This window comes from Argiope bruennichi, chromosome 10, assembly GCF_947563725.1.
Source record: "Argiope bruennichi chromosome 10, qqArgBrue1.1, whole genome shotgun sequence".
Taxonomy (NCBI): Eukaryota; Metazoa; Arthropoda; class Arachnida; order Araneae; family Araneidae; genus Argiope; species Argiope bruennichi.
This window is the reverse complement of record NC_079160.1, coordinates 81,427,709-81,453,256: the sequence shown is the minus strand read 5'-3', so window position 1 is coordinate 81,453,256 and position 25,548 is coordinate 81,427,709. Positions and strand designations below refer to the sequence as shown.

The 25,548-nt window shown below is 31.8% G+C and overlaps 1 protein-coding gene across 1 annotated transcript in view; it reads left to right on the top strand.

The window, feature by feature from the left end:
- Positions 1-6,474: 6,474 nt before the first annotated feature.
- LOC129988669 (protein henna-like) overlaps positions 6,475-25,548 on the top strand; it is a 48,098-nt gene continuing 29,024 nt past the window's right edge. The window contains exon 1 of the mRNA XM_056096939.1: positions 6,475-6,632. Coding sequence (XP_055952914.1) covers positions 6,576-6,632 — 57 coding nt within the window. The 5' untranslated portion in view covers positions 6,475-6,575. The remainder of the gene's footprint in view (positions 6,633-25,548) is intronic.

The window sequence follows — 25,548 nt, the reverse complement described above, 5'->3', positions numbered from 1 at the left end:
CTTTTCTTTCCCATACGACTAAACACCACTCTTTTTTGTCAATCGTGTCTGCAATGAATGGTGGACTGGTCAACTTCGAAAGAACCCGCTTTGTAACATTTTCAAGCGTCCAAATCACTGTAAAATGAGGTTTTTCATATTCCTCATAATTCGCCATTACTAATTTTTGACAATGTTTATATTTCTAGACAATAATGATACAACACACAATCTTTAATCTCAAACAGAAGAATTAAATAGATTCGTAGAAGGATTCGATTTTTATTTAGTCTTTGAAAGATAAAATTTCCATTGTATATATATATACAGAGAAAAATATTTGATATCATTTTTCAAAAAAATGGGGATTTCCCTGTTAGATATATCTCTAATTTCTTTGTCAATCGGTTACATCAGATATAGGAATGTATTTCCTTCATTTATCAAAGGAAGATATTAAAATTTATCTTTGAAATAAAAGGGAAAAATACCGTCAAGATAATATTACTATTGTTTTAGTTAGAGCAATAAATATAATTCTTGGGTGAATATTTTAAATAAATCTTTAAAATTATATTTTATTTTATTTCTGATTAATATATGTATATTTGTTCGTTAAGTTTCTAATTTGACTTAAAGAATTTATAAGGGATTAACATATTTGGGATAAATTAAAAATCGTATAAATATTCTACAAACTTTGCAGTTTAAAACCAATTACCAACCTATTTAAAAACCAACCGCCTTTGGTGACCAGCTGCGTTCTATTGCGTCTTGTGCTTTGTTTAAAGTTTATGATTCATTCAAGAAAATATTTTTAAGCATTAAATTGTGACAGATAATGTAACTGTGTTATTTTAAAAGCCTAACACCTGTTCTGTTCATCATGTATATGAATCATCCTAATAGAACCAAGTCTCATGATATCATTATCAAACTAGAGGTGCATGAAAATAATGCGCTGTGGCTAGGAGCCGTGACTGATTTCGCGCCATTAGCGGCTTGATTTTTTTGTTGTTGTTGTAATTCAATATGGAAAGTTTGAGCTATCCCTTTTTTTATGCTCAAATTATATATAAGAACTCGTTTTTGTTCTTAATCCTAGCCTATTTATCAATATTTGTGGGATTTCTATTTGTATTGTGTTATTCGAATTTCATGTTTTGAGCATTTTACTGTATTTATATTTTTTGTATATTAATTCTTGTTTTCCGGAATTCCATTTTGATATAATTTTCGAGTGCCTAGGGATCAATTTTTGGACAACGAGCAAGCCATTTAGAGGGAAAAAAATCTTTGATTTGAAGCCTTGCTTGAACTGACCCTCGGGTATTCAGTCCGGATTCATATTTATCCTTAATATTTCAAGATTTTGTTAATGTACAATTGTCTTTCATGATTAATATTGTTACGAATTGGTTACTGGCCTCCTATCCTCATTTTATAGATATAGTATGTCTGCTGAATGGATTAACAGTCAATGATTTCCAGCCTTTCGGCAAGCTTGGCGATTATTTGGTAGCTTGGCCAAGAACTTTGCGACTTTGGCGAGAAAAATGAAAGACCCTGAATATTCGAATCTTGGCGATAACTCCATTAGGAAATAATTTCCTCCTGTTGCTCTAGAAACTTCTTTTGCCATATCATGGAAACTATAAAAGTCTGAGAGATATAGCTGAAGACAAATAGTCAGTAGTAGCGAGTTGAATCAGAGACAATCCTTTAGTTCTCTTTTATTGTTTTGTGCCCTTACAATGGTTTAATAGCGATCTGCTGTTAATGTGCTGTTCATGCGCACTTCGACGAGGGGGGGGGCTGATTTTTAGTCGTGTATTTATGTTTTCTGGTAGAATAAAGCATCATTATTTGTTGCTGAGCCAATTCAACATTTCATCATACAACACACAGACAGATTTTGGAAAAATTCCATAACAACATATTGCTCGTCTAAATAGTTTTTTTTTGGTGTTTCAGATGCGCGCTCTAAATGCAATGTCTTTGTAATATATTTTAATGGTCAGATTCTCTTTAACTCGACAAGCCCATGACATTAGAGTGCTGCTAAAAAGAGACAATTACAAGACGATCTATCCTTTAATTATCGTGGTATTGTAATTTTACTTTCTTATTCTTTATGTAAACTACCCATATATTTAGCATTAGTCGCTTTTGATGACCAGTTAGTTCGCCAGGATTAATGGTTAGTAAAAATTTCAAAGCCGGCGTCCTGGCATAGGGGTAGCGCTTCTTCCCCGTGATCTGGGCCTCCCGGCTTCGAGTCCCGGTTTGGGCATGGTTGTTCTTCCGTTGTTCTATTTGTGAGATGTGTGAATGTGCCCTCTTGTAAAAAGGGGTTGTGCAAGCGAATGAATGATGCGTGAGTAGCAAAGTCATACTCTTGGCCCTTAGCGCTACTATAAAAACAAGAGACGCCCCACCTTCGGCTTAAAATCGCTGTCTTCGTAACAGCGGGCTTGTCAGTGGCAAGTGCCATAAGAAACAACAACAAAAATTTCAATAAAATTTTTGCATAACTACGACTAAATAATTCATTGATCAAAATATTTTTAAACTTCAAATTTTGATTATTATGTAACTTATTTTAACCCTTATCGTGGCAAGATTGCTTTTTTGAAGAAAAAAAAATGTATGTAGATAGCTTCTTTACGCTATAAAAAACATCAAGAAATAAATTTAAAAAAATCGTGTAATAAAAATCGTTTAATAAAACTAAGTTAAAAATTATTTTATAGTGGTAGTATATTTTTATAAAGTTGTATTTATGGTATACTATACAAAATGAACATAAGGGTTAATACCTTGAAGCCGCTGTTTTACAAAAATTTTCTATACTTTAATCATCGAATTTTATCACAGAAGAAAGCGAAAGTACTTAAGAAAGGGGGCACTTTTAACAGTTTTGTACTATTTTTTAATTCTGAAGTTAAACTATAATTGTAATTACAACAAGAAATTTTTTTAATTTTACTAAAAACATGTCTTAAATTTACTTTATCTCTCACACATATATACATACATACGCTTGTACACACATTCAATTCTCCGCAAAACAATTATTATAAAGGTATATTTCTCAGGATGTTTTATCTATCTGTACTTATTCGTGTACACGTAAAAATAGTAATCTTCAAAAGATTCCATCTCTGAATTATGATAAATAAAGTCCTTAACTACTTCAAGAGTGCCATTTTTACTTTCTCACACAAGAAGTATAGAAGAAGTATTGTAATGTGAAAAAATTCGAAATCGAGATTTTGACGAAGCTCCACGTTTCAGATTTCCTCGAGTTCTTAAAACACATTTTTAGCATCATGTTTGTCTGTCTGTCTTTGAACACGATAACTCCAAAACGCCTTCAGAAAGATGGAGGAAATTTAATACATGGATTTTTGGAAATAATTTTAAAATTTCTGTCAAATTTTTAATGAAATCCAATCAAAAGAATTCCGTCCGTCTTGTTGTTCAGATGCAAAGAATTTGATAACTTCAAAGGGCAAAGAGTTGGTTAAATGATGTTGGAACTGTGGTCAGTGGGGGCGCTTAATGAAAAACGTCCAACTCTCGGTGCCTTTAGATATTTTTTATTAACAATAACAACAGAGTTTAACGCTCAGGGTAAATTCCATTACCGCTGGGGTCCGTGCCTGCCACGCAAGTCCCCATTCTCGGGGGTGGATGTTTACAAACAGGAAGTAAACAACAGGCGGGAGCGCCATCTATGTACAATCCGCAACAAATGACATTTGGTACACAACTTTAGCATCTAGAATGCAGATTTTAAAAAAATCAAATTTGGAATCAAATCTATCACAGGATCATCTGTCTGTGGTGAATAGCATATAAGCCAGTTAACAGCTCTTCTACTCGAGCAATTGCTTTGGTATAATGGTTATGTTACTGGACTGCTAACCACAAGGACCCAGGCTCTATCCTCGCGCATCTCATATCGCTTCATGTCCCTCTGTACTTTCACATGCATGTAAATTAATAACTGATAAGCTAAATAATTTTTATCGATGAAATTCGGTGTGTAATCCCATGGCTACAACTGTCAAATTTTATTTATAATTTGTTGAAAAAAAGCGTTAAAACTAATTCGTTTTCCTGCTGCTTCTGTATAAGCCGCATCCAAGTGATTAATCGCCAAATAGCGCATACTGATATGCTCTTTCGTAACTTTTGTCGGCTAATGACATGCGGTTTATAATACACAATTACATTTATATGAGAGTATGTAAGAAAATTTCGAAGATACCATACATAACCCTGTTTGAAATTATGTCTCTGGTTCCGAGTCAAATTTTGCCTATAATCGGTCATCAAAAAAGTATTCAAAATACATATTCGGCTTTCTGCTACTTGTGTATTAACCGTATACCGATAATTAATCAGGCCGCGGTGGCCTGGTGGTAAGGTCACGGCTTCGGAGCTGGAGGGTTTGAGGTTCGAGACCCGGTTCTACCGAAGAACTGTCGTGTAAGGGGATCTGTTGCACGTTAAATCCGTCCTGACCAAACGTCCTTCCCCTGGTGTGGTGTGGAGAGGGGGGTGCCAGCTCAGGTGTCGTCTTCGTCATCTGATCGCGGTTCAAAATTATGAGGTCCGTCCCAAAATAGCCCAAGTGTTGCTTCAAACGGGACGTTAATATAACTAAACCTAAACCTCAGTGATTAATTCAAATATCGGATGCTAATAAGCTCTTTCTCAAATTTTACCGTTCACGTTTCTTTGAAGTACCTCATTAGTCTAGAAATTCTTTGAATTTTCTTTCAAAAAAGAATATTGAACAGGAATGTCTAAACATTCGTTCTTCTAAATCGAAATTTTGGCATGCCAGTCTGCCAATTCTTGACCTGTGATTCCAGTAGTTTTTTTTTTTTTTTTTTCAGACAGCTTGATCAACTCGTCGAACAAAATCTTCTGTTGCGACATTTTTATAACTTTGTCCTCCTTAATGGAGAACCTGATTTAGAACCGAATGATTTTTATCTCTATCCTGAATTGAAAAATGGGTTAGGGTGTCGAAACAATAACGTCAATTTAAAGAAAAGCGTGAAAAAATCGTTAAGTCTCATCTCACTTCAAGGCGGCAACGTGTTTCGGAACGGGTATAGGAAACTGATTCGCCGATATGACAAACGCCTAAATCTTTAAGCCAATTAGACTGGAAAGTAATCATGAATATACATAACTTTCGGTAATAAATTCATTTTATTCTCTGCATTTGCCCCTTTCTCCCCCACATTTCTTTGAAATTTGAAGAAAACCAGTGATTGCAGTTTCCCCAAAACTTTCTCGCATACTCTCCAATAAACACTTATTATGTTAGAGAACGCATTAGAGAATTAGAGAATATATTAGAAGTGAATCTGGCGTCTATAGTTACGAAATGTTAACTTTCGGTGTGATTTAGCATTTTTATTGAATCTATCATGTCATTTTTGAAGAGTGATTCGGCAATTAATCCCTGGTATGCGATTAATAGTATCTGAAAATCGGAATTTGTGTTTTAGATACGTTTTATCAACCGACTGAAATAAAAATTTGACACAAAACTGTTCTTGTAGTCACAGAATTCCATGTCAAATTTGATATATTTAAGCCACTGCGTCTTTGAGTTATCACGTTTGCATGTTTCTGAAAGTACAGACCTACAAACGGTCAACCCTTCGTTCGATTCGGCTCAAAATTTGATAGATATATACATTAAAGATGTTAAATCTTTGTACCGAATTTTATCTATTAAGGGTTATTTGTTGTTCAGTTATTGTGCTAACTCATATTCGAACAGCCAGGCAGAAGTACTTCTTTTGAACAGATTCTACTCAAAATTTGACAGAAATCTGCAAATGTGGTGTTAAGATTGCGTACCGAATTTCAACCGTCTATCTCAAAGCGTTTTTGTGTTATCTCTGTCACAGATAGACAGACGGACATTCTATAGAAATAGATTTTTCGAACACAGGGTAATCAGAAACGTGAAGATTCGTCAAAATCTCGAGTATACTTTCTCTACACTATATATACGAAAAAGTAAAAACGGCACTCATAACGTTCAATTTATCAACAATCTTCAGGAATAAATGTACGGTTAATTATAATTTGATGATATTACTGAAATAGGTTAACCCACACACTCAGCTACGCATGTTTGGATATTTAAAGCTCAAATAATGCGTATTTGAATGCTTTGATGTTGATAGATATGGAAACTTCTGCGAGGAAAATTGAGTACACCAATAAGAAGAGTACATCTTTAGATGACAAAATATGTCTGTTACCAAGTACCAGGAAGAGTTCTCCTTGTCTTGTTATCAAAATGCTTTCCAAACAAATCTGGCTGGAAGCTTGATACAGATCTTTCTTTAACAGTGTGGGAAAATCTGATAGAAAGCAAGGTTGCGAACTTTTGAACTTCGCTAATCGTATTTTGATCGGTTCTTATCGCCTTGTTGAAAAATTCGAATCGGACGATACTGTCGAGAATTTTTAAGGTTCCTTCGGCAGTGTGGTCATTGCGAGAAAAGGAACGCAACAAGTGTCTATAAGCACACATTCCTGCTCATTTGGTCATCATGGAAGGCAAAGTTGTAGATTTGACGATGTTTTATAATGGGGACAAAAATAAGAAGGTAATTTTTATATTTGTTTAGAAATGTTTATTTATTTTATTTTCGACGAATTTAATCAGTGAAGTATTTACTTGAATTATTATTTGAATAATACAATTTTAGTACAATCTACGTTTTTATTATCTTCGTCTAATCAGCCTTAGGAAATCCTGGGCACTAAATGGTGCATGTGACGGTCAATGGAATAGTCTAAAATCGTGCGTTTTTGTAAGATAGTAATATTTAAATTTTCATAATTCACTTAGTTTTATTCTCCATAGAGCGAGCCTTTCTTCTTTAATTAAAATTAAACTCATTTTGTCACCAGTTGGATCACTGAGAATATTGGCAGTATTTTGTTTAAATTCTATAGATGTAATTTCATATCCATAAGTCCGACGAATTATCACACATTAATATCGTGTTATTTTCACTGTCCTTTACATATGCTCTGTTTATTATGTACAATAACTTTTCCCTTAAAAAATCATGCCGTTGTTAAAAATATAAATATTCGGTTCATTTATCTTCTAAACTTCACGATATTATAACTTCATTTTTTAATACTTCTCATAAATAACACAGATATTAAATAAAATCTTTCTGCCTTAACTTTAAACAATAGAAGAAAATGACGCGCTCAGATAATTGATGAAATAATGAAAGCGGTTTGAATTTCAGAATAATTCTGTTTATTGTTGGAAATCAAGCAAAATATTTTTTATAAGCCTACTCTATATGTTGAAGATATTTGCATGTTGCATATCACATCAGGTAGATTACAGATAGTATCTAGCTTATGATATCATTATTAACCCATTCACCGCCAGAGAAATTTGCAGACTCTTAATTTGACAGCAGTTTCCTATGACATACTTCGTAAATGCGAGTTAATGCGTTAAACAATATTTTATCAATAATTTTTTATCTTCCTCTCTGTGTAATGTATGGATTCAAATAGCTTAACATATTTTTGATGCGCGAAATAATCTTTCAGCTGTTTTCCAATCATTCGACAAATGTAATCATTATCGTTTGCTTACAAGTGCCGCACTGTTTACTTTTACCTTCTATAGTCACGTGTAAAACTATATACGTGGTAACCTGACCTCGAATCTAATCTGCATGAAAGCGAATAAAATTGATCTAAGTGCGAAGTTGCCTTTCAGCTACTTGACTTCAAACTTTCAATATTTTAATAAGTGTACTGACAGACTGATTCCGTTTTTTTTTATTTCGTCATCTTGGTTGATTAGTTATCAGATTCTTCTCACGGTGTTTATTTGATATTCTTACGTCAGAGTTTCACCCCTTTTTTCTCTATAGAGATAAAAAAGATGAAGATAAAGCTTTCGAAATAGGTTGTAGAAATATTTTATAAGAATGGAAAAGAAATAAGTGATTTTTTAAGGAGAGGGATGGTCTGAAATTAAACATGATTAATTTCAAATATAAAGGGAGCCTTTTTATCATTTTTAAATAAAAATATGCCCACACAGTTAATTGACCAATTTATTAAAAAATACCAATATATGTTGCTATGAATTTATGATTTTGCTTACCAGCGCAGTAAGTTTCTTGATATGGAATATGGTATTACTAATAACTCTAATGGACGCTGAATCAATGACTCCCGGCGTTGGCGACAACCTTGGTGATCATTTGGCGGAAAAAATGAAGGATCTTAAATATTCAAGAATCTTATCGATAGCTCCATTAGAACTCGAATTATAGTAATTCTTTTAGAATTTTTTTTGCTTTGTTACAGAAACCATAAAATGCTGGAAAAGAGAGCGAGAGTCACTGGAATAATCGAGTCAGTAATGGTTATTCAGTTAGGACTTGTTCAGCGGAAAGCAGTAGACGAGTTGAGAGAGAGAGTAATTGACTAAAATCTCTCTCCTCCCAATTCTCTCTGAGCACTTTATGTTGATACGGTTGTTTATTACTGATTTGTTGACAATAATCTGTTTATTGTTAGTGCAGTCCTTTTGTATATTTCGGCTATGTTTTGCTACTGTGGTTTCGTGAAGAACAAGATATTTTTATAAGTTATTGAGCTGTTGGATTTTTCATCGCGTACAGTATATTGGAAATTTTCCATTACAATATTTAGATACCTTATCAAGTTCAAGCGCAGAATATGCATTTTTTAAGGGTAATATTTTTATGCAGGATGTTTCTAAACGGATCAGACAACTATTAAACTTATATCTGTCTGATTATATTTGTTGAGATAGCAAGTACAAATATCGATCGTTAAAAGCAAAGGTGGATTTCTCACAAAATAAGCTAAATAGTTGCCTATAGCCGATGGGCTAAAGAGGGCTGGCCGAGAGATCGATTGAAAAGATTAGTCAAGTTTCTAAGTAAATAAATTTGTAAAAGAATGAATTAGGATAATATTAATATTTTGAATTGTATTAGGATAATATTAATATTTTGAATTGTATTAGGATAATTTTAATGTTTTGTCAAAATAAAAATGATTAAGTTCTTATCTATTGAATTGAATTTATTTATTACATTATTTTGATATATTGAGAATCCACTTAATTATTTTTGAGTAAAAATGTAGACGCCGTGAAGGCACGAATTATAATGAAAAGAAATCAATAAATCATTTAAAACAAATTAGTAATGCTCTGATTAACTTAAAAATGTTAATTAAGTTATCACCATTATTTCTCATCACAATGGTTGCCGCATTTTTAAACATTGGAACTAGATTTATATTTCATAATTTATTATAAATTGAAACAAATGTTGTGATACAACAGGGTTTCCGCAGCATAGTCAAAGGTGACTTTTTTGCCAACAAACTGAAACTCAAGTTAAAAATGAAATTGACATGACTAAAATATAAAGATTGTGTTATGAAAATACCATTGCCTAGCATCGCAAGATGCTTAAATCCGCCACAGAATACAAGAGAATCTTTATCGTGAGTTATGAAACTGTTGCTGTATGTAAGACTCCAACGGTCACACTGCTGGAAGAAATGCAATGAAAATTTGAAAGCAGATGTTTTAAAGTATGTACCCATGAATGGAGTGAAAAATTCAGCTCTTAGAATTACAATTGTAGCTATGAAATATGGAAGCTTTCAAACGACAACAACTAATTTATATTAGAATATATAAACCATAAAGGAATGGTATTTGTAGTAAAAAGAAGCACATGATTTAATTAAAAATTAAGGAATAGCAACTAATATTTTCAGATCTGCTAAACAAAACAAAAAACATTATATTGCGTTCCACAAATTTACCAAGTGTCATTGAATATGAATGCTAGTCTCTTTTATTGGCAAATCTATCACACTGCAATTCTCTATCAAAGTTCTTTGGTTTGCGACTTTATTCTATTATAGAACTTATTCCTTATTCTATTAGTATCCTTAAATAACTTTCCAAACTTATCCCTTGATTTTATAAATATATAGTATTTTAACTGTAATCATATTACGCTATTTTTGTTTTGGCACTGATCATGTGTTATTTTTGTTGACCGATGAACAGTGAAAGAAACTCTAAATCTCAGTGATTAATCTTCGCTGATATGTATCAATCATGTGATACCAATATGTAACACGTGATCTAGCTATCACGTGTCATGATATGGTCTTCGGAAGATAGTTGAGGGCGGTTTTGTATGTTTATACAATATGAAACATTTTATTATTAACTTTATTAAAGGGGAAAAAATTCTTACCTGCAGATTCATTAAATTTAAATTTTTATATTGATGTACAAATGCGATGTAACGATTATAACAGTTACGAATTTGCAATATTGTTGCCTTGCCTAATAAGTCTCTTGGTAAGAAAGACAGTTTTACAGATGTAGCAATGGCTTCTAAATAGATAACGAGTGAATGACTCCCGACCTTGTCAGCGAACTTAATGGCCATTTGGCGACTAAAATGAAGGATGTCAAATATTCAAGAATCTGGCGATAACTCGATTAGGACTCGAGGTTCGGAGTTTATTCTAGAATTTTTGATATCTTCCTATGGAGACTATAAAAACTCCAGAGATGGAGTTAATAGTCAGAATCTATTGGTCGAACTGAGAGACGCGAGTTGTTGAATGAATTATTTCTTTGGAATGTCGATCTCTGGCCAGTTCTCTATGGTACTGTTTATTACTGAAATGCTGCTTGTGTGCTGCTGTTTATTGTAAATGCTGTTTTGTATGCGCTTCGACTGTGACTTCGATTTTTACTACTTGACTTTTCGACTTCGACTTTTACTACTTGTGTATCGTGTTTTCAAGCAGATAAAAGCATCATTATTTATTATTAAATCTGTTTAACTTTTTCACCGTACAGCCCATGGGATGGATTGTAGATTTTCCCATACAATATTAAAATTTACAATGCTCATTCATTTACTTTTCATTTATAGTGTTCATATAACACAGTAGACTTACAGATACTTGATGCTTTGATGGATTTACTTTAAACATTGGCATGAATTTAGAATTTTCGTGTAAAGATTCCATATCAATGTTTTTCATCCAGTTTATTGTATTTTTTAGTCATGAAGATCACAGATACATGAGTAGAAAGGCTGCCAATCTTTGAATGGATTTATCCAAAATTTGATAAAAATTAAATTCACGATTGAAAAATCATATGCTAAAATGCAACTGTTTTTCCCAATGAGTTTTTAAGTTATCATGGATGGACTTTCGTCCTTTTCAGATTTATTCCGAATTCGATAGACATTTAAAATTTTTGTACTTCAAACCATATATATATATTTAGCTATCTAATTGTTTCAACTTTTCCGTTTTTAATGAGTTTCGGTATCAGAAGGGAAACAAACCAATTTAATTCAACAATTGAAGGGTTTGCTGCAAAAAGGACGTAGCTCCAGTTAGGGGAATTTAGAGTTAACATGTACTATTATGTTGTAAAATAAAAACTTGTTCGTTTGGTGTCAGAAAGATATAGCTCCAATCGTTAGTTCTCGCGTTAACTCAAGTGATGGAGTTGTTTGTCTCAATAATTTGTTGCAATATAGAGGTAGCTGCTGGTGTTACCGCCGTTTTTTTTTTTTTTTTTTTTTTTTTTTTGCAAAATTGAATAATTGGAGCTACCTCCTTTTTGCAGCAAACCCTTCAATTTTTTTTTCGCACTCAGACAATTTTAAAACATAAAGACTCGTCAAAAACTCAAATCAAATTTTTTAGCTTTGCTGCATTTTCTTTTTCTACACTATTCACCATTCTTGAGAACAGATGAAAGGTGTAAATATTGCCGCATTGAAAAGGGACAGTCGAATCTCAATGACCGAATGGTCATAGCACTGGTGTCATAATCAAGAGACCGTAAGTTCGAATCCCGCTAGAGACAATGTGATTCATAGTCTGTATAAATATTTAATTCCTTGATTTTATGTTTTCCTTTATTTCATGTTCCAGAAGATTCTGGACATTTCTTTAGTTTACCAGGCAAGTGTTCTCCAGAAAAGTATTCTAGAACTTTCCCTGCTAGTATAAAAGCAGAAGATGTGTCAGTCACTGTGTTCTCAGTTCAGAGTTGAGTTAATGAATTGGTTTAGTTCTACTTCTTGTGTGTGTCATTGAGTTCCACACTAAAGAACCTACGTGACAATATTATTGGATAACGGTGCGAACTTACGCATATCTTTAACGGTATATTCGTACACATATCTTGCTATTGTGTGTCAGCTGATGTTGTTTTGGTTTAGATAGATAAATAATATCTACAAAAAGGCGAGGCTAAAGATAATGATCTGCATAGACTTTGTATTTTATTTATTATGATTCATTAATCAATGGCATTCATTTTTATACACAATATTTTTTTCTTCGTGTTCATAAAAGCACCAAGTTGTACATAAGTAATTGAGCATAATGAAATAGATAGGAACATAATTCTGACCAATTATAATTAACAAAGAATTAACATTTTCTGAAGAATTAACATTAACAACAATTTTATTCATTGGAAAATTAGGTTAATAGCATTTTTTTATCGGATTATTCGGTTTCCCCAAAGCCTAGCGGACGCAGGCTCTGTTTAGTCGGAAGTCTAATACAATTTGCTTTATCATTGTAGTCATGTTATTTACGAATCGGAGTTTCTGCCACATGGATGCATGAAGAAAGTGAAAACTTGCTTTCACCTTAAGAGAAAAAGAAAGAACAAAAATAAAACGAATTGTCTGCTTTTATCAATCGTGCATTTAATTGATTTAATCTATGCTTTTAATGAACAGTAATAGTTTAATAAATAAACCAGCAAGATTGGTCTTCCCAATACTTTCTCGTATACTCTCCAAAAAAGATATCCTATAGATTGTTTTGCATGACATTGGCGACAAAAGCTACGAAATATTAATCTTTAGCACAAATTTAGCATTTTTACAGAATCGATTGTGTGACCCTTGGCGAATTTCTTGTGATTAATTCCGAAAGTTTAATTTGTTTAGTTTTTTCGCCAACTGATTGAAACAAAAATTTGATACAGAATGACTCTTGTAGTCACAAAACAGCTTACCAACTTTGATTTATTTAAGTCATTGCTTATGCCTGTTTCTGAAATGACGAACCAACAGAAGATGACCTCCTCGTTGAATTTGGCTCAAAATTTGATAGCTGTCTACACTATAGATGTTAAATGTGTGTTCCGAATTTTATCCATCTAGCTCTCTTCGAACTTATATTCGAACAGCCGGACAGACAGATTTACTATGAAAAAGACTTAGATCAAAATTTGATAGAAATCTACAAACTTAGTATAAAAAATCGTATACCACATTTCACCCTTCTAGTTCAAAGAGTTTTTTAGTTATCTTTGTTACAGACATAGAGGCATCTTCTAAAATGTGTTTTTGAGTCTCAGGGATTTGTCAAATTCTGGAGTTCGAAAATTTTGACCATTGCAATACTTTCTCTGAACTTCATATAGAGAAAATTAAAAAGTAGAATGGATGATTTAATATTTGATAAATCTGGTATCTGACAGTGTACTTGCAGAGACTTAATTTCAATTTGATGGTTTTGCTCAGAAATGAAATTTTGCATTACAATAAAAGTTTTAATTTATTATACGTATTTACAAATTATTGTAATCAAAATCTTTGCTAAATTGTATGCGCATCGACATTCGTGAGGGTACAAAATGACTTGCAATTTCCATCAACTTGATTTTTCAAAATTTCTAATGAATTTAATTTCGCATTTGGTAAAAAAATCAAAGAACTTACTAATACGAGACAAAATTCCTTATATAACTGCATAAAACATTGAAAAAAAATGGTTCGATTAAACCAATTATTTCTAATATATTATCCGATATTAATAAAAAACATATGGCTTACATATGAGGGCAATAACTGCCATCTAATTATGTGACTTTATAGACATTTGAAAGTCTTACGAAATACGTCTACAGACGTCTTTTTGCAAGTGGTAATTCAAACTGACTTACTCAATCATTGCATAAGATTTTAGGGCAGTGCTATTTCTAAAAAAGAATCGATGTCTGCAGATCTCCTCCCCCTCCCCGTCCTTACTGAAAGTTTTCATTCGACAGTTACGTCAATCTTTCAGACTAGACAAAATATAAATATCAAAACAAGTTACAGAGTTAAAACAAAACAGAGGTTAATCAGGCAACTGTTTGAGTAAAAAAATGATAAGCGCAATAATCATTAACTACTGATACCTCACTTTATTTTTCAATTCCTACTATTAGTTCACACTCTCCCTTTATATATATATATATATATATACAATTTTTTCATATATTAATTAATTAATTAAATTTGTCCAGTAATTTCCATTTGGGCGCCAAAGTCGCCAAATAATCGCCAAGTTCTGAGATTACTGCCGCGACACCCTATCATAAATGATATAAGATATAGATATATATATATAAACAATATAAGCAAATATGTAGGAATTATCTTAATTTTTTTTATATATTACTTGTTTACTTTCTTGTACACGTAATATAGAGAAAGTATTGTAGCCAGTAATCATAAAATTCGGATTGAGATTTTGACGAATCTTCGCTTTTTGGAACTCTCTGAGTGCGAAAAAAAACGCATTTTTGGAATATGTCCGCCTCTCTGTCTGTCTTTGATAAAGATAACTCAAAACCGGTTTGAGCTAGACGGATGAGATTTGGTATACAATATCAAATTTTGAGCAAAATTCGTTCAGAAGAAATATGCCCGTCCAGTTGTTCGATTATAAGTTATTACCATAACTACCAAACGAAGAGAATTAGATTGATAAAATTCGATGTACAGATTTAACATCTACAATGCAGACGTGTACCAAATTTAAGCTAATTTTAACAAGGGGTTAACTGTCTGTCAATCTGTACTTTCAGAAACATGGTTACGTGATAAATCAAAAACATAATGACTTGAGCTACGAGGCTTTGTGACTACAAGTGTAGTTTTTTTGTCAGATTATAGACTCAATTTATTGGAAAAAACCCCGACTAAAACACAAATTCAATTTCCTAATGTTGTTAATCACATGCCAGTGATTAACTGCCAAAAATCTCGCCAAGGATCACACGAAAGATTCAGTGAAAATGCTAAATTCATAGCAAATGTCAATATTTCGTACTTATTGTATGCCAATGCCATGCAAGACATTGTCTGAGATAACACCTTTATTAGATCGTATATGAGAATGTTTTGGGGGGATCACTGCCTCTGGTTTTTCTTTCTCTTTCACAGTCATGCTTAATTTGATATTCATATCATGCTCTCATATATATTAAAAGACATCTCAATTTTTGTTGTGCAATAATATTTAATGTCATTTTCTTAAACCAAGGACATTGATCGGAGGTTAAGAGCCTTAGATCTCAAACACTCCGTGAATTTTCCCTGATTTTAATTACTCATATTATTGTATGAAAAACGCTACGAGCTCAGTATCACCAGCTTAAGATATTTTGATAGATATAGTGATATTGTGATAGATATTTTGAAACGATATTGTGACAGATATTTTGAAACGAGTTAGAATTTGAGTCTCTAATAAACTGAACAATTTTGTCTTTAAATATAGCTTTTCATGCACAGAATATCTGAACCATAATATTTATTACTTAGAATATTGGAACACAGAATATATTGCACGAATTCTTTATTTCAAACTAATTTATGCTCAAATGTAGTTTATGATTCAAGTTCGCTTAATCAGATGGCTTTAGAGCCATTTTTGTGACGGCGGCTTCTCAGTGGCTTTTGTTGAATTAAAAAAAATTAAGAAAAATTTTATTTCATTTCTGTTGAAATTAAAATTTACTAATTCAGGAAATTTCGGTCAGTGGTTTCAAAAATTAGAAGGAAAACTCGGATCGGAAGCATGATTAAATTAAATTAGATTAGATGCGGTTATTTCCTGACGCAGAATCCTTTTTTAGGATGTGCTGTACCGAAAAAAAACGGTTCATTTATTGTGTCTATGTATTGGTTCCAGACATTTCATCTTAAAGCTGGTAAAACAGTGAGTAAAAGTATAATAGTAAGTTCAGATTTTATTAAAAAATTCAAATTTTTTTTTTACGAACAGAAATAAATTTGATTGATCGGGAGCATGAAGATTCATCAAAATTTCGAATTTGAATTTTCTGCCATTATAATTCTTTCTCATTTTATATTTTGTATATAAAAAAATACATTATATTAGTTGGTATCCAAAATTTTATACTGAATAAATTTACTTCAAAATTCTTAGCCTCAAAGAACATGTTATATAAAAGATAGAAACGGCATTAAAATATCGTTATTTATTACTTATACCCGTTAATCCAATTAAGAGTTTCTAACGTTTATTGGCTGTCTCGCATTGACAGCGTATCGCGTGTCAGTGATAGATTCGACTTATTTGATTAAGAAAAAAAGATAATCTTCATGGCATGTTCTGATCTTAATCGGATAGTATCGATTTATTTTTCCAATAACTTAGGATGACAGAAGATATGTTAGTTTATTTGATCTTGGTGCTTTTTCCTCATGGTTTCCTTCAAGCATAAGTGCGCTATCTTGGGATTTAACAAGAACTCTTTCACATGTAGATAGAAATTGCTTCATAGCTATAAGAATCTTTCCTTTTTCTAGACTACGAATTCCACGAATGGAAATTTATAATTTTTTTAACCTTCAAATGCTTGATTTTTTAACTTTTTCGTTTATAAAGTACTAGCAGTACCCGCACAGCATTACCCGTGGCATAACATCCAAGAGGAAAAATTAGCTTGAAATTTAAGTCTAGCCCCCACACAATATGATATCGGCATGTCACGCAACATCAAAAAAACATAAAAATATATTTAAAAAACATCAAAAATAACTACAAAAATTTTTTATAGCACACATTCAGAAATATTTAGACTGTTAAAAAGGTAAAAATATGATGTCTTCTTAGACAAAACAATTCACTAAAAATATGCAATAGAAAAGCTGTTTAAAATTTAAAAAATATACAAATAAGTCATTGTATCCACTGTTCCACACTTTTTATCAACTCTGTATAATTTGATATGAAAATATAATTCAGCTTGCTTCATAATATTTCTTTGTAAACTATATTGGCTGGGCGATCACTTCGCTCCTCATGTGATTCATTCTGTCCCTGTAAAACTGCAAATGATTTGCCTTCAATAATGAAATATAATTATTGCAAAATACATTTAAAATATTTTATTAAATATTTGATTTTAAAAATTGATATCATTCAAAATTTTTTTTAATTTCAAGGACAATGTAAAATTAATTTTAGAACTGTAATATTTTTGGAATTTATCACCCCCCAAATGTTGTTTAATTTTTAATAATTAAAATTTAAAAAATCGCTCTGAGGTGCATATTCTTATTCTCTAAATTATATATATGTCAAGTTTGGTAGCAATGGGTCAAAAAATTTGGCGTATAGAGCGCCAACTCACACAAGCATTCATTTTTAATATTAATAGAGATTGGATAAGGTATCTAAAACCTTTATTTAAAGATAAACAAATATTACGAAATCTAGTACGGATATTTTGTTTCCATTAGTGGCAGCTTGTTGTTTATGACTGAGGAGTTGCAGTCCCCTCCCACCTCTAGCTTTAGAAATTTTATAAATTTGATGATTTTAGAATATTGCAATGATTCTTGTTAGTTAGGTTATAATGTCTCTGGCAATTCTGGCCACATTGAAAAGGCAAAATATAGTCTGTAAGTTACAATTCCGGAGACAAGTATCAATATGATTATTCATTGAAAAGTGATTATGTCTTGAAAATAAGAGAATAATAACAGTTTTATTTCAGAAATTAAAAGATATTTCGCCAGTTTTTACAAAATGTGATGCTTATGGAATGTGATATTCTTTTTATTAGAAAATACTCCAAACTTGTTCTAATTATGACGTTTGAATTTATATTTATCTGATTTTAATCAATCAGAGCAAAAATCGACGAAAATTACTAAAACCGATTACATTTCAAAATGTCTATAATAAGTAATATTGAAACAAACATTTCAGTCTTCGAATTCATGCCTGTCTATGACAGATTACCGATTAGGGAAATGTCTTAGGTCGCTAGGCTGAGAGGAAGTTGATTAAAGTCTTTATTATCCTCATTGCCAATTAAGTAAGATTATTCTTTTTATTTTCTTAACTGATAAATATAATAATACAAATAAAATTATAAATAAATTATAAAATATTAAAATATCTAGTACCACTGATCAGGTTTCGATTTGTTTTATTATATTCATTAGCATAGAATATTTATAAGAAAACAAAACATTATTTCAATAATGTTGTTTAGAAAACCTAGAAATTTGGAGTTATAATCGATAAATAGAAATGTATTCTCTAAAGTTAATAAATAACATAAAATAATTCATTAACGTATTTAAAATATGCTGAAACGTGGAAGTAAGTTGTTCTATTTAATTCAGAAGGGACCCATAATGTTAACGGCCTAAAATAGCAAAATATCTAAATCCGCCACAAACGCTTGGTTACGTAAAAGGTTATATTAATATGTATAACGAATACTTTTTAAATGTGACAAAGATATTACACTGAGCTGATATTTATTCATAATTTTATAACTAAAAGTTATTCAACGCAACATGAAATATTATTTAAATATTCAAATTAAAGTATTTAAAATTCAAGTGTTACTAACATATATTATAGAAGAAATATATGAGTCCGCAACAACATAAATATATTCATTTTACTTCAGATGTTGATTTTATGTAGTTTATCTACTTACAAACAAGATTAAAAATCTAAATTTAAGCATTCAGTTTTCCTAGTTGGCTATCATATGATTACATTCCATACCCTGATAAAACTGAGGCTGTTTGCTTGTTTATTTGCTTCTCAAAATTTTTATTTATTTTCTTTTGAGTTATATAATTGTTCAGATAATGATTGCTTTTCCTTTTTTCAATTTCTGGAATATAAAATACAGAAAGAAAGAATGCTGTAATACTCAAAGAACATGAAAATGTGCCAGTTTAGACGGGTTATTATTCTATTAACAATACCTCGGTTTATTGTCACATATTAATCAACGAAAGTTGAAGTAGTAAATATTATGTAAATTGGTCAAGAAAATAAATAAAAAATACATAAGACAATATAAGATATAAAAAAAATTTATAACGCACAATAGATATAAATATGTAGTAACAAAAGTCAACAATAAAAGCCGGGAATTTTATGAACTACAAAACTTCACGAATACTCAAATCAAAACTAATCATTAAAAATAGATCGAAACAAATAGAGATCTATTGACAAAAAAAAAAAAAAAAGTGCGTTGCAATTACAACAACAACAAAAAAAAAAAACAAAAAAAAAATGCGGTAAGTAAATGCTGTTATTTCCTATTATTCATTGAAGTTACAATATAATGAAACTTACAGACTTCAATTGATTTATTTCTGCAGCAATAAAGCATTCAAAAATGTAATAACACTGAAAGTTTACGATTTCAGAACCAATTAGTATTCAAACTCAGTTTTTTTTATACACACAAGTAAAAAGAAAAAAAAACTATATGAACTGTTAAATGTTAAACCAGGTGTCGGGATTTCGCATCAGCAGCAGTATTTTTAAATTCAACCCATCATTACAGACGATGCTTGACAAATATATATGCTGATACTACTTAGAGATTTTGATGACGCGACGCTTTTAAACCTCCTTTAGTAATAAGCTTTAATTTTCAATAATCATGCATGATTTTAAGAGCCACATGTTCGACACTTTTCTAATTCTCTACCATTTCAATTAAAATCTAAAGTTTAAAGAGGAATTGATTAAATTTCAAGTTATCCAATAGTATGCTTTTGGAATCGAAACACGTTTGTAAAGAATTTAAGTGTAGATGAAAAATTGATCCCCTTTTTCCTGACATGGTAATTGTCGTTCCGGCCAGATGTAACGTCACCAGTTTTCCCACACATAGTTTGCCTACGGACCGCCAGATGTGGATTCATTTCACTAGTAGGCTCATTGTATCTGGTCATTTTTGTATCCAGGTGAAGGGTCACAGATGTGTGTCTCGTCGTTTCAAATAGATCCATCATGTCTTTAAGGGAGGAAAACGTCAAAACGTCCAGAAGTTAAACTTTTTTTCCCTTATGAAGAGAATCCTCAAATCTTCAAGAAACGATCAATTACCAGCAACATCTGTCATTAAGTGTTGAACGCAGGTGGACTTCAGCTGGTGTTAGCTTTGAATTGATTATAATTAACATGTTCTCAGGAAGGGTCAGCTACAAATATAGATCATTAACAGACATTCCGATGATCGGCTGGAGACCAATGAGGAAACATTGCTGAGCAGCTACTGGGTGATGGAAACTCAAGTTTACTAATGAAAAAATCGGCGTCAGAGAGAGAGAGAGGAGAGCAGTGAGAGGCGTCGAATTGGAATTCGAAGAGACGTCGGTATCCGTAGTTGTTCCTTATTTTCTGAGTAGTTCAGCGTGATTCTGGTTTCTGTGTTAGAATAAAGATCGGTGGTTTTCTGGAGTAGCCGTTTTGAGCTAACAACCCGTTAGAGAGGGTTTTTTTTTTGTGTGTGTGGGTTTATTTTCCAAATTGATCCAGGAACTATTTCATGATAAACTTTCAACTGTTGTGTGAATTTTGTAAATAATATTAACCTAGATGGGAACAAGAATTTTTGTGTACATATATAAGGCTGTAAATAAAAGAATTGTTTTGCAATGCTACTCTCTTATTTGATCGTTCTGGATCAAGATATTATAGCAGCTTGGTCATAACTTTTGTAATTCAAATACGACATACTTTCAAATGTATCCTCATATCCAAAGCTAAATTCAATCTTTTTGAATTTTTTTTTTAATCTTTCGCTTTCTCTCGTTTGGTATTTTAGGGTTTCTTCCCTACTTTGATACTTCCCCACGAGAAACACATTTTTTTAAAAGTACCATTCGTTTCCTTTGTTAGAAATTATTTGTTGAATAAAATTACTAATGCGAGCCGTTAGTGTTTAGAAGTAATCTTTAACTTCAAAGAGAATGTTTTTTAAACAGAAAAAAAAAAACTCTTATTAGACGAAATTATGACAAAATCCTAATTCCAACAAATATTGGAGCCAGTAATATTTTCCCTGTTTCTGGAATTCGAACAGAATGCTATTAATTCCATCAATCCCGGCATTTAGAAAGGCTAAATTTCCTAACCGGCTTAAATGAAAAAAAAAAAAAAATCCGGACTGGATCAAATTCAACATCATTTAATCTCATTTATTAAGCAGACGCATTTGGAAAACAGAATATTCAAGAACATAGCCTTAACAACCTTATGGTTTCCTGTTTTAGCGATCATATGCGTTCTGCCTCGTGACTATAGAGGCTTCTATTTGCCAAAACGTTGAATCTAAAATTATAGCTGGATTCAATTGCTTAAACAGTTACCATTTGTTTGAGATTTTTATTTCAGTTATTTGCTTCGTTCAAAGCAATTTTTCCATGAAAATTTGGTGATGAATGGAAATTTCTGTTGGCTTCGGTCGATTTAAAAGTTGTTCAGTTTGTCCGGCATGTTATGTAAGAATATGAAATGAAGGTCAAAAGCAGGATATATTTCCTATTCGAAGTGATGAATAGAAGGTCGTGTGCATGCGTGTGTCATATTTTTTTAAACAGCTTAAAATTATGTCATTTTTAAGTGCTTAGTTTAGTCTTTGAATTTTCTTGTTCGTTGAAAAGCAACGAGGAAATGCTGCAATTGATACGTAAATTTAGACTTCGAGATTTAATTCAGTCATTATGTTTTACAATTTTCTACCTTTCCCTCCGAAATTTTTTTTGAGTCATATATACCTGCTCCTGAATCTAATACTCTGTATTTACATCAAAATACCTGATTTTTTATCAAATTTTGAATAAAATTTATTTGAAGGTAAGGTAAGTCAACCTTCTAACTCTCCGACCCGCCCTAAGGCACACGGATTTAAACCATAGAACTGAATGACCGGACCGCCGCAACAGCAATTGGCGGGAACTGTGGTTGAGTCCTAAGGGCCGTCACCGGCCACGGTACAACCCTCCCCGAAGGAAGTACGTCCCGTCATCGATGGGGGGAGTCAGATCCCCCACCTATTAGTGTACCCTCCAGGGTGGCGAGATCCAACCACCATGCCGGAAGCATCTCATCCTCATTTCGAGGTGCCCCCCCCCCCGAGGGTCTGAAGTGAGGGGTGAAGGTAAGGTAATATCCATTTGACTGCAAGAGAACAGGATACCTTACAACACATCAAGTAACATAATTAAAATTCGGAATTTGGTTCTGTAGCGGTTACAAAATTCTACTACCTTCTCTTTTGATACAATAGATAGCGTTACCTTATTAGCATCAAGGTATATTTCCCATGATCCTTCTTGGGGGTCATTATTAGATGGTATTCGAAGTGAGTGTCATGTATTTTCGCGTTCGTGTTTGTTTTGTCTTGTGAAATGTGGAACTTAGAAAATAATTAAATAATTGTTCCTGAAACTCGTCTATTGTTTTCATCTATTTCATAATGAAATTATAAAGAGTCTCGCCCCTCTCAATTCTATAATTATAATTGTTATTCTATGCCGAATTTCAGATAAAATAAGGGAACGTGTTAACTGTCTAACTGTCTGTCTATTCGTGAGTATGTGAACGCTGCAACTCAACTCCGAAACGATCTAGAAAAATGAAATATGTAATCTTGATATCTTGGATTTTATATCAAATTTTGGATCAAAATCTTTAAAGGATTTTGTCGATGTGTCTGTTTGAGCGTGTTTGAACCCTATGATTCAAAAACCGGGCATGTTAGATGAGTGAATTACCTCCAATATATTTTGCATCATGGTTGTAATATACAGGGTGATCAAGAAATAACAGGTGGTGTTCGGAGCCCTGTAGCGTGTTATGTAGACGAAATATAACAAAATTTGGCCACCATACACATTAAAGTATGCGGCTTCGATTGTCAAGGGAAAAAAAAGTACAAAAAAAAAAAAAAAAAAAAAAAACCCCGCCGGTAAGGAAAATTTTGCGCTGCGATCGAAAATTTCATTATGTAATTTGCATTTACCTGCACTTTGTGACACGATATCGAGGATAAAATGTTTTGCGGGAATTCAAAGTCATTCTGCAAGAATTCGCCCGTCAATGTCATTGTCACTACGTGAACGTGCCTTATTAGTCAATCTGTTTTATCAGCGACATGAAAATGCCAATGCTACCCTTCGTGAATACCGGCGGTGAAAACAGTTAGTAGAGGACCGATGACCATAACTAACTTACGAAGAATGGTTGAAAGATTTGAAACAACAGGAATTCTTAGTGTGCAACCAGGCCGAGGACGGTTTCTGCTTCTAGGGCTACTTGAAAGGCGTTGTGTATCAAGAACATGTTCCTGACATTAATATTTTAAAAGATCAAATAACGTTACATGTCAGACGAATTAATGCCGATATACTGCGAGCCACCATCGAAAACCTCATGTACCGCATGCAATTATTTGAACAACAGATTGGTAGTCACCTTGAACCAAATTTGCAAGTTGGTATAATAAACGATTTTCATTGGTATTTGGTGTGTTGCTATTTACTGTTTCCATTGGCAGTTATGTGTTATTTTTTCACACATTATGTGCTTGCAGCGCCAGGATTTCTCATATCGGCGTTTTATGGTACATTTTTTTGATAAATCGAAACCGCAAACCATATATGGTGGCCAAATTTTGTTATATTTCGTCCAGTGCATAACACGCTACAGGGCTCCGAAAACCTCCTGTTATTTCTTGATTACCCTGTATATAATTAATTATAAAATTATATCTTGTATCTAATTTTAGATAAAATCAATGGATAGATTATTTCTTTTGCTTTATGTTTACGAAAATGATAATACAAAATTATAACAAGCTAGGCAGAAGAAATCTGATGTGTAGTCTTTCTACAGAATTGCAAATCTATGATCAAATTTTAAACTAGGTCGGTAAATTAATTATATATTTTTGATATTTCTGCTATGCACCGATGCCCAACTCAAAACACATTAACATTTTTTATACTATAACATCTAAAAGAGTACACTCTCTCCAGGTTGAAAATGGTGAAAATATGAGTGCATTCAGCTATTAGAAATCAATGAAATTTAAACATCAATTTCATTCAACTTTTTAAGGTTAGCATAATTAAGCAAAATCTATTTAAAGTAAAAAGTTCTTAATTTTAGGGTAAAATTAATAGAATAAAAATTTATCACTGAATATTAATTAAAAGATTCATTGTAAAGATACCATTTTAAATTTCAAATTTTTTTCTTTTTAATGATGACAATTTGGTTGCCGTGTAATCTCTCCTTCTCCCTCTGTATTTTAAACATTTTTTGTTTAATTTTTAATGTAACTTTTCATTGATGCAAGAAAACTCAAATTATTTTAATTTCCACCTATCTTCCTATTTAATCTATTAATTAAAAGTTAAGGAAGGAAAAATCTCCTTATTGTACGCTCACTTTACAAGAGAAATAAGAAAGTAAGACACACAATACTGCTAAAAACAATGTACAATTAATAAATGGACTACTCGAACAACTCAGTTTTTAATGATAGTCTGACGTCTTGGAATTTAGTTGTTTTGGAATTTCTTCGGTTATTTGGGGAGAATTAGTTTTAAAGAGCAATTGTTAGGTTTAGAAACTAACATGGCTTTATTGTCTATCATAATTTGATGGTTAAAAGTATTTAGTTATTCATAGTTCTAGTTCTGCACAGCAGATTTAATTGAAATTAAAAAAAGTCAATATTTTTACGGAATCAGCTGATCGTCGAAGGTTGCTAGTTGGAAATATGGAAAAAAAAAAAAAAGGTTTTCTATGCTTGTGGTATGTGAAATTGAGAATGAAATCAAGAATTTCTGTACGATGAAAAAAAAAAAAAAACTGCTAAAATAAATTTATTTGTCCACTATTACATTATAATCCATTATTAAAAAGTCTTTATACTACGAAATAAAAACGGAAATGAAAATCCTACTTCAGCAAAAACGTCTGAAGAAAGCAAATTTTTGACTTTATTTTTTTTAATGGTACAATGGATTTAGTTTACATTTCTTTATAGTTATAAGCATATTGTTATAGGTAGCATCAATTAAATAAATTAATTATTAAAATTAAAGGAACATGTGTACGGATTAAAATTGGACAATAAGAACAGCGTTTTTTTTTTCATAGTCTTAAGACTATGCAAAAATTATTTTTGTCAGATAATAGTTTTTGGAAGATACAGCTTAAAATACAAAAAATAGATAAATAAATAAATAAACAATTTCTTGTTTTTTATTAACATATTTTAATTAAATTTTGGCATTTGAAGAATGAAAGGCAATTTTCAGTTGTTTTGAAACGAAT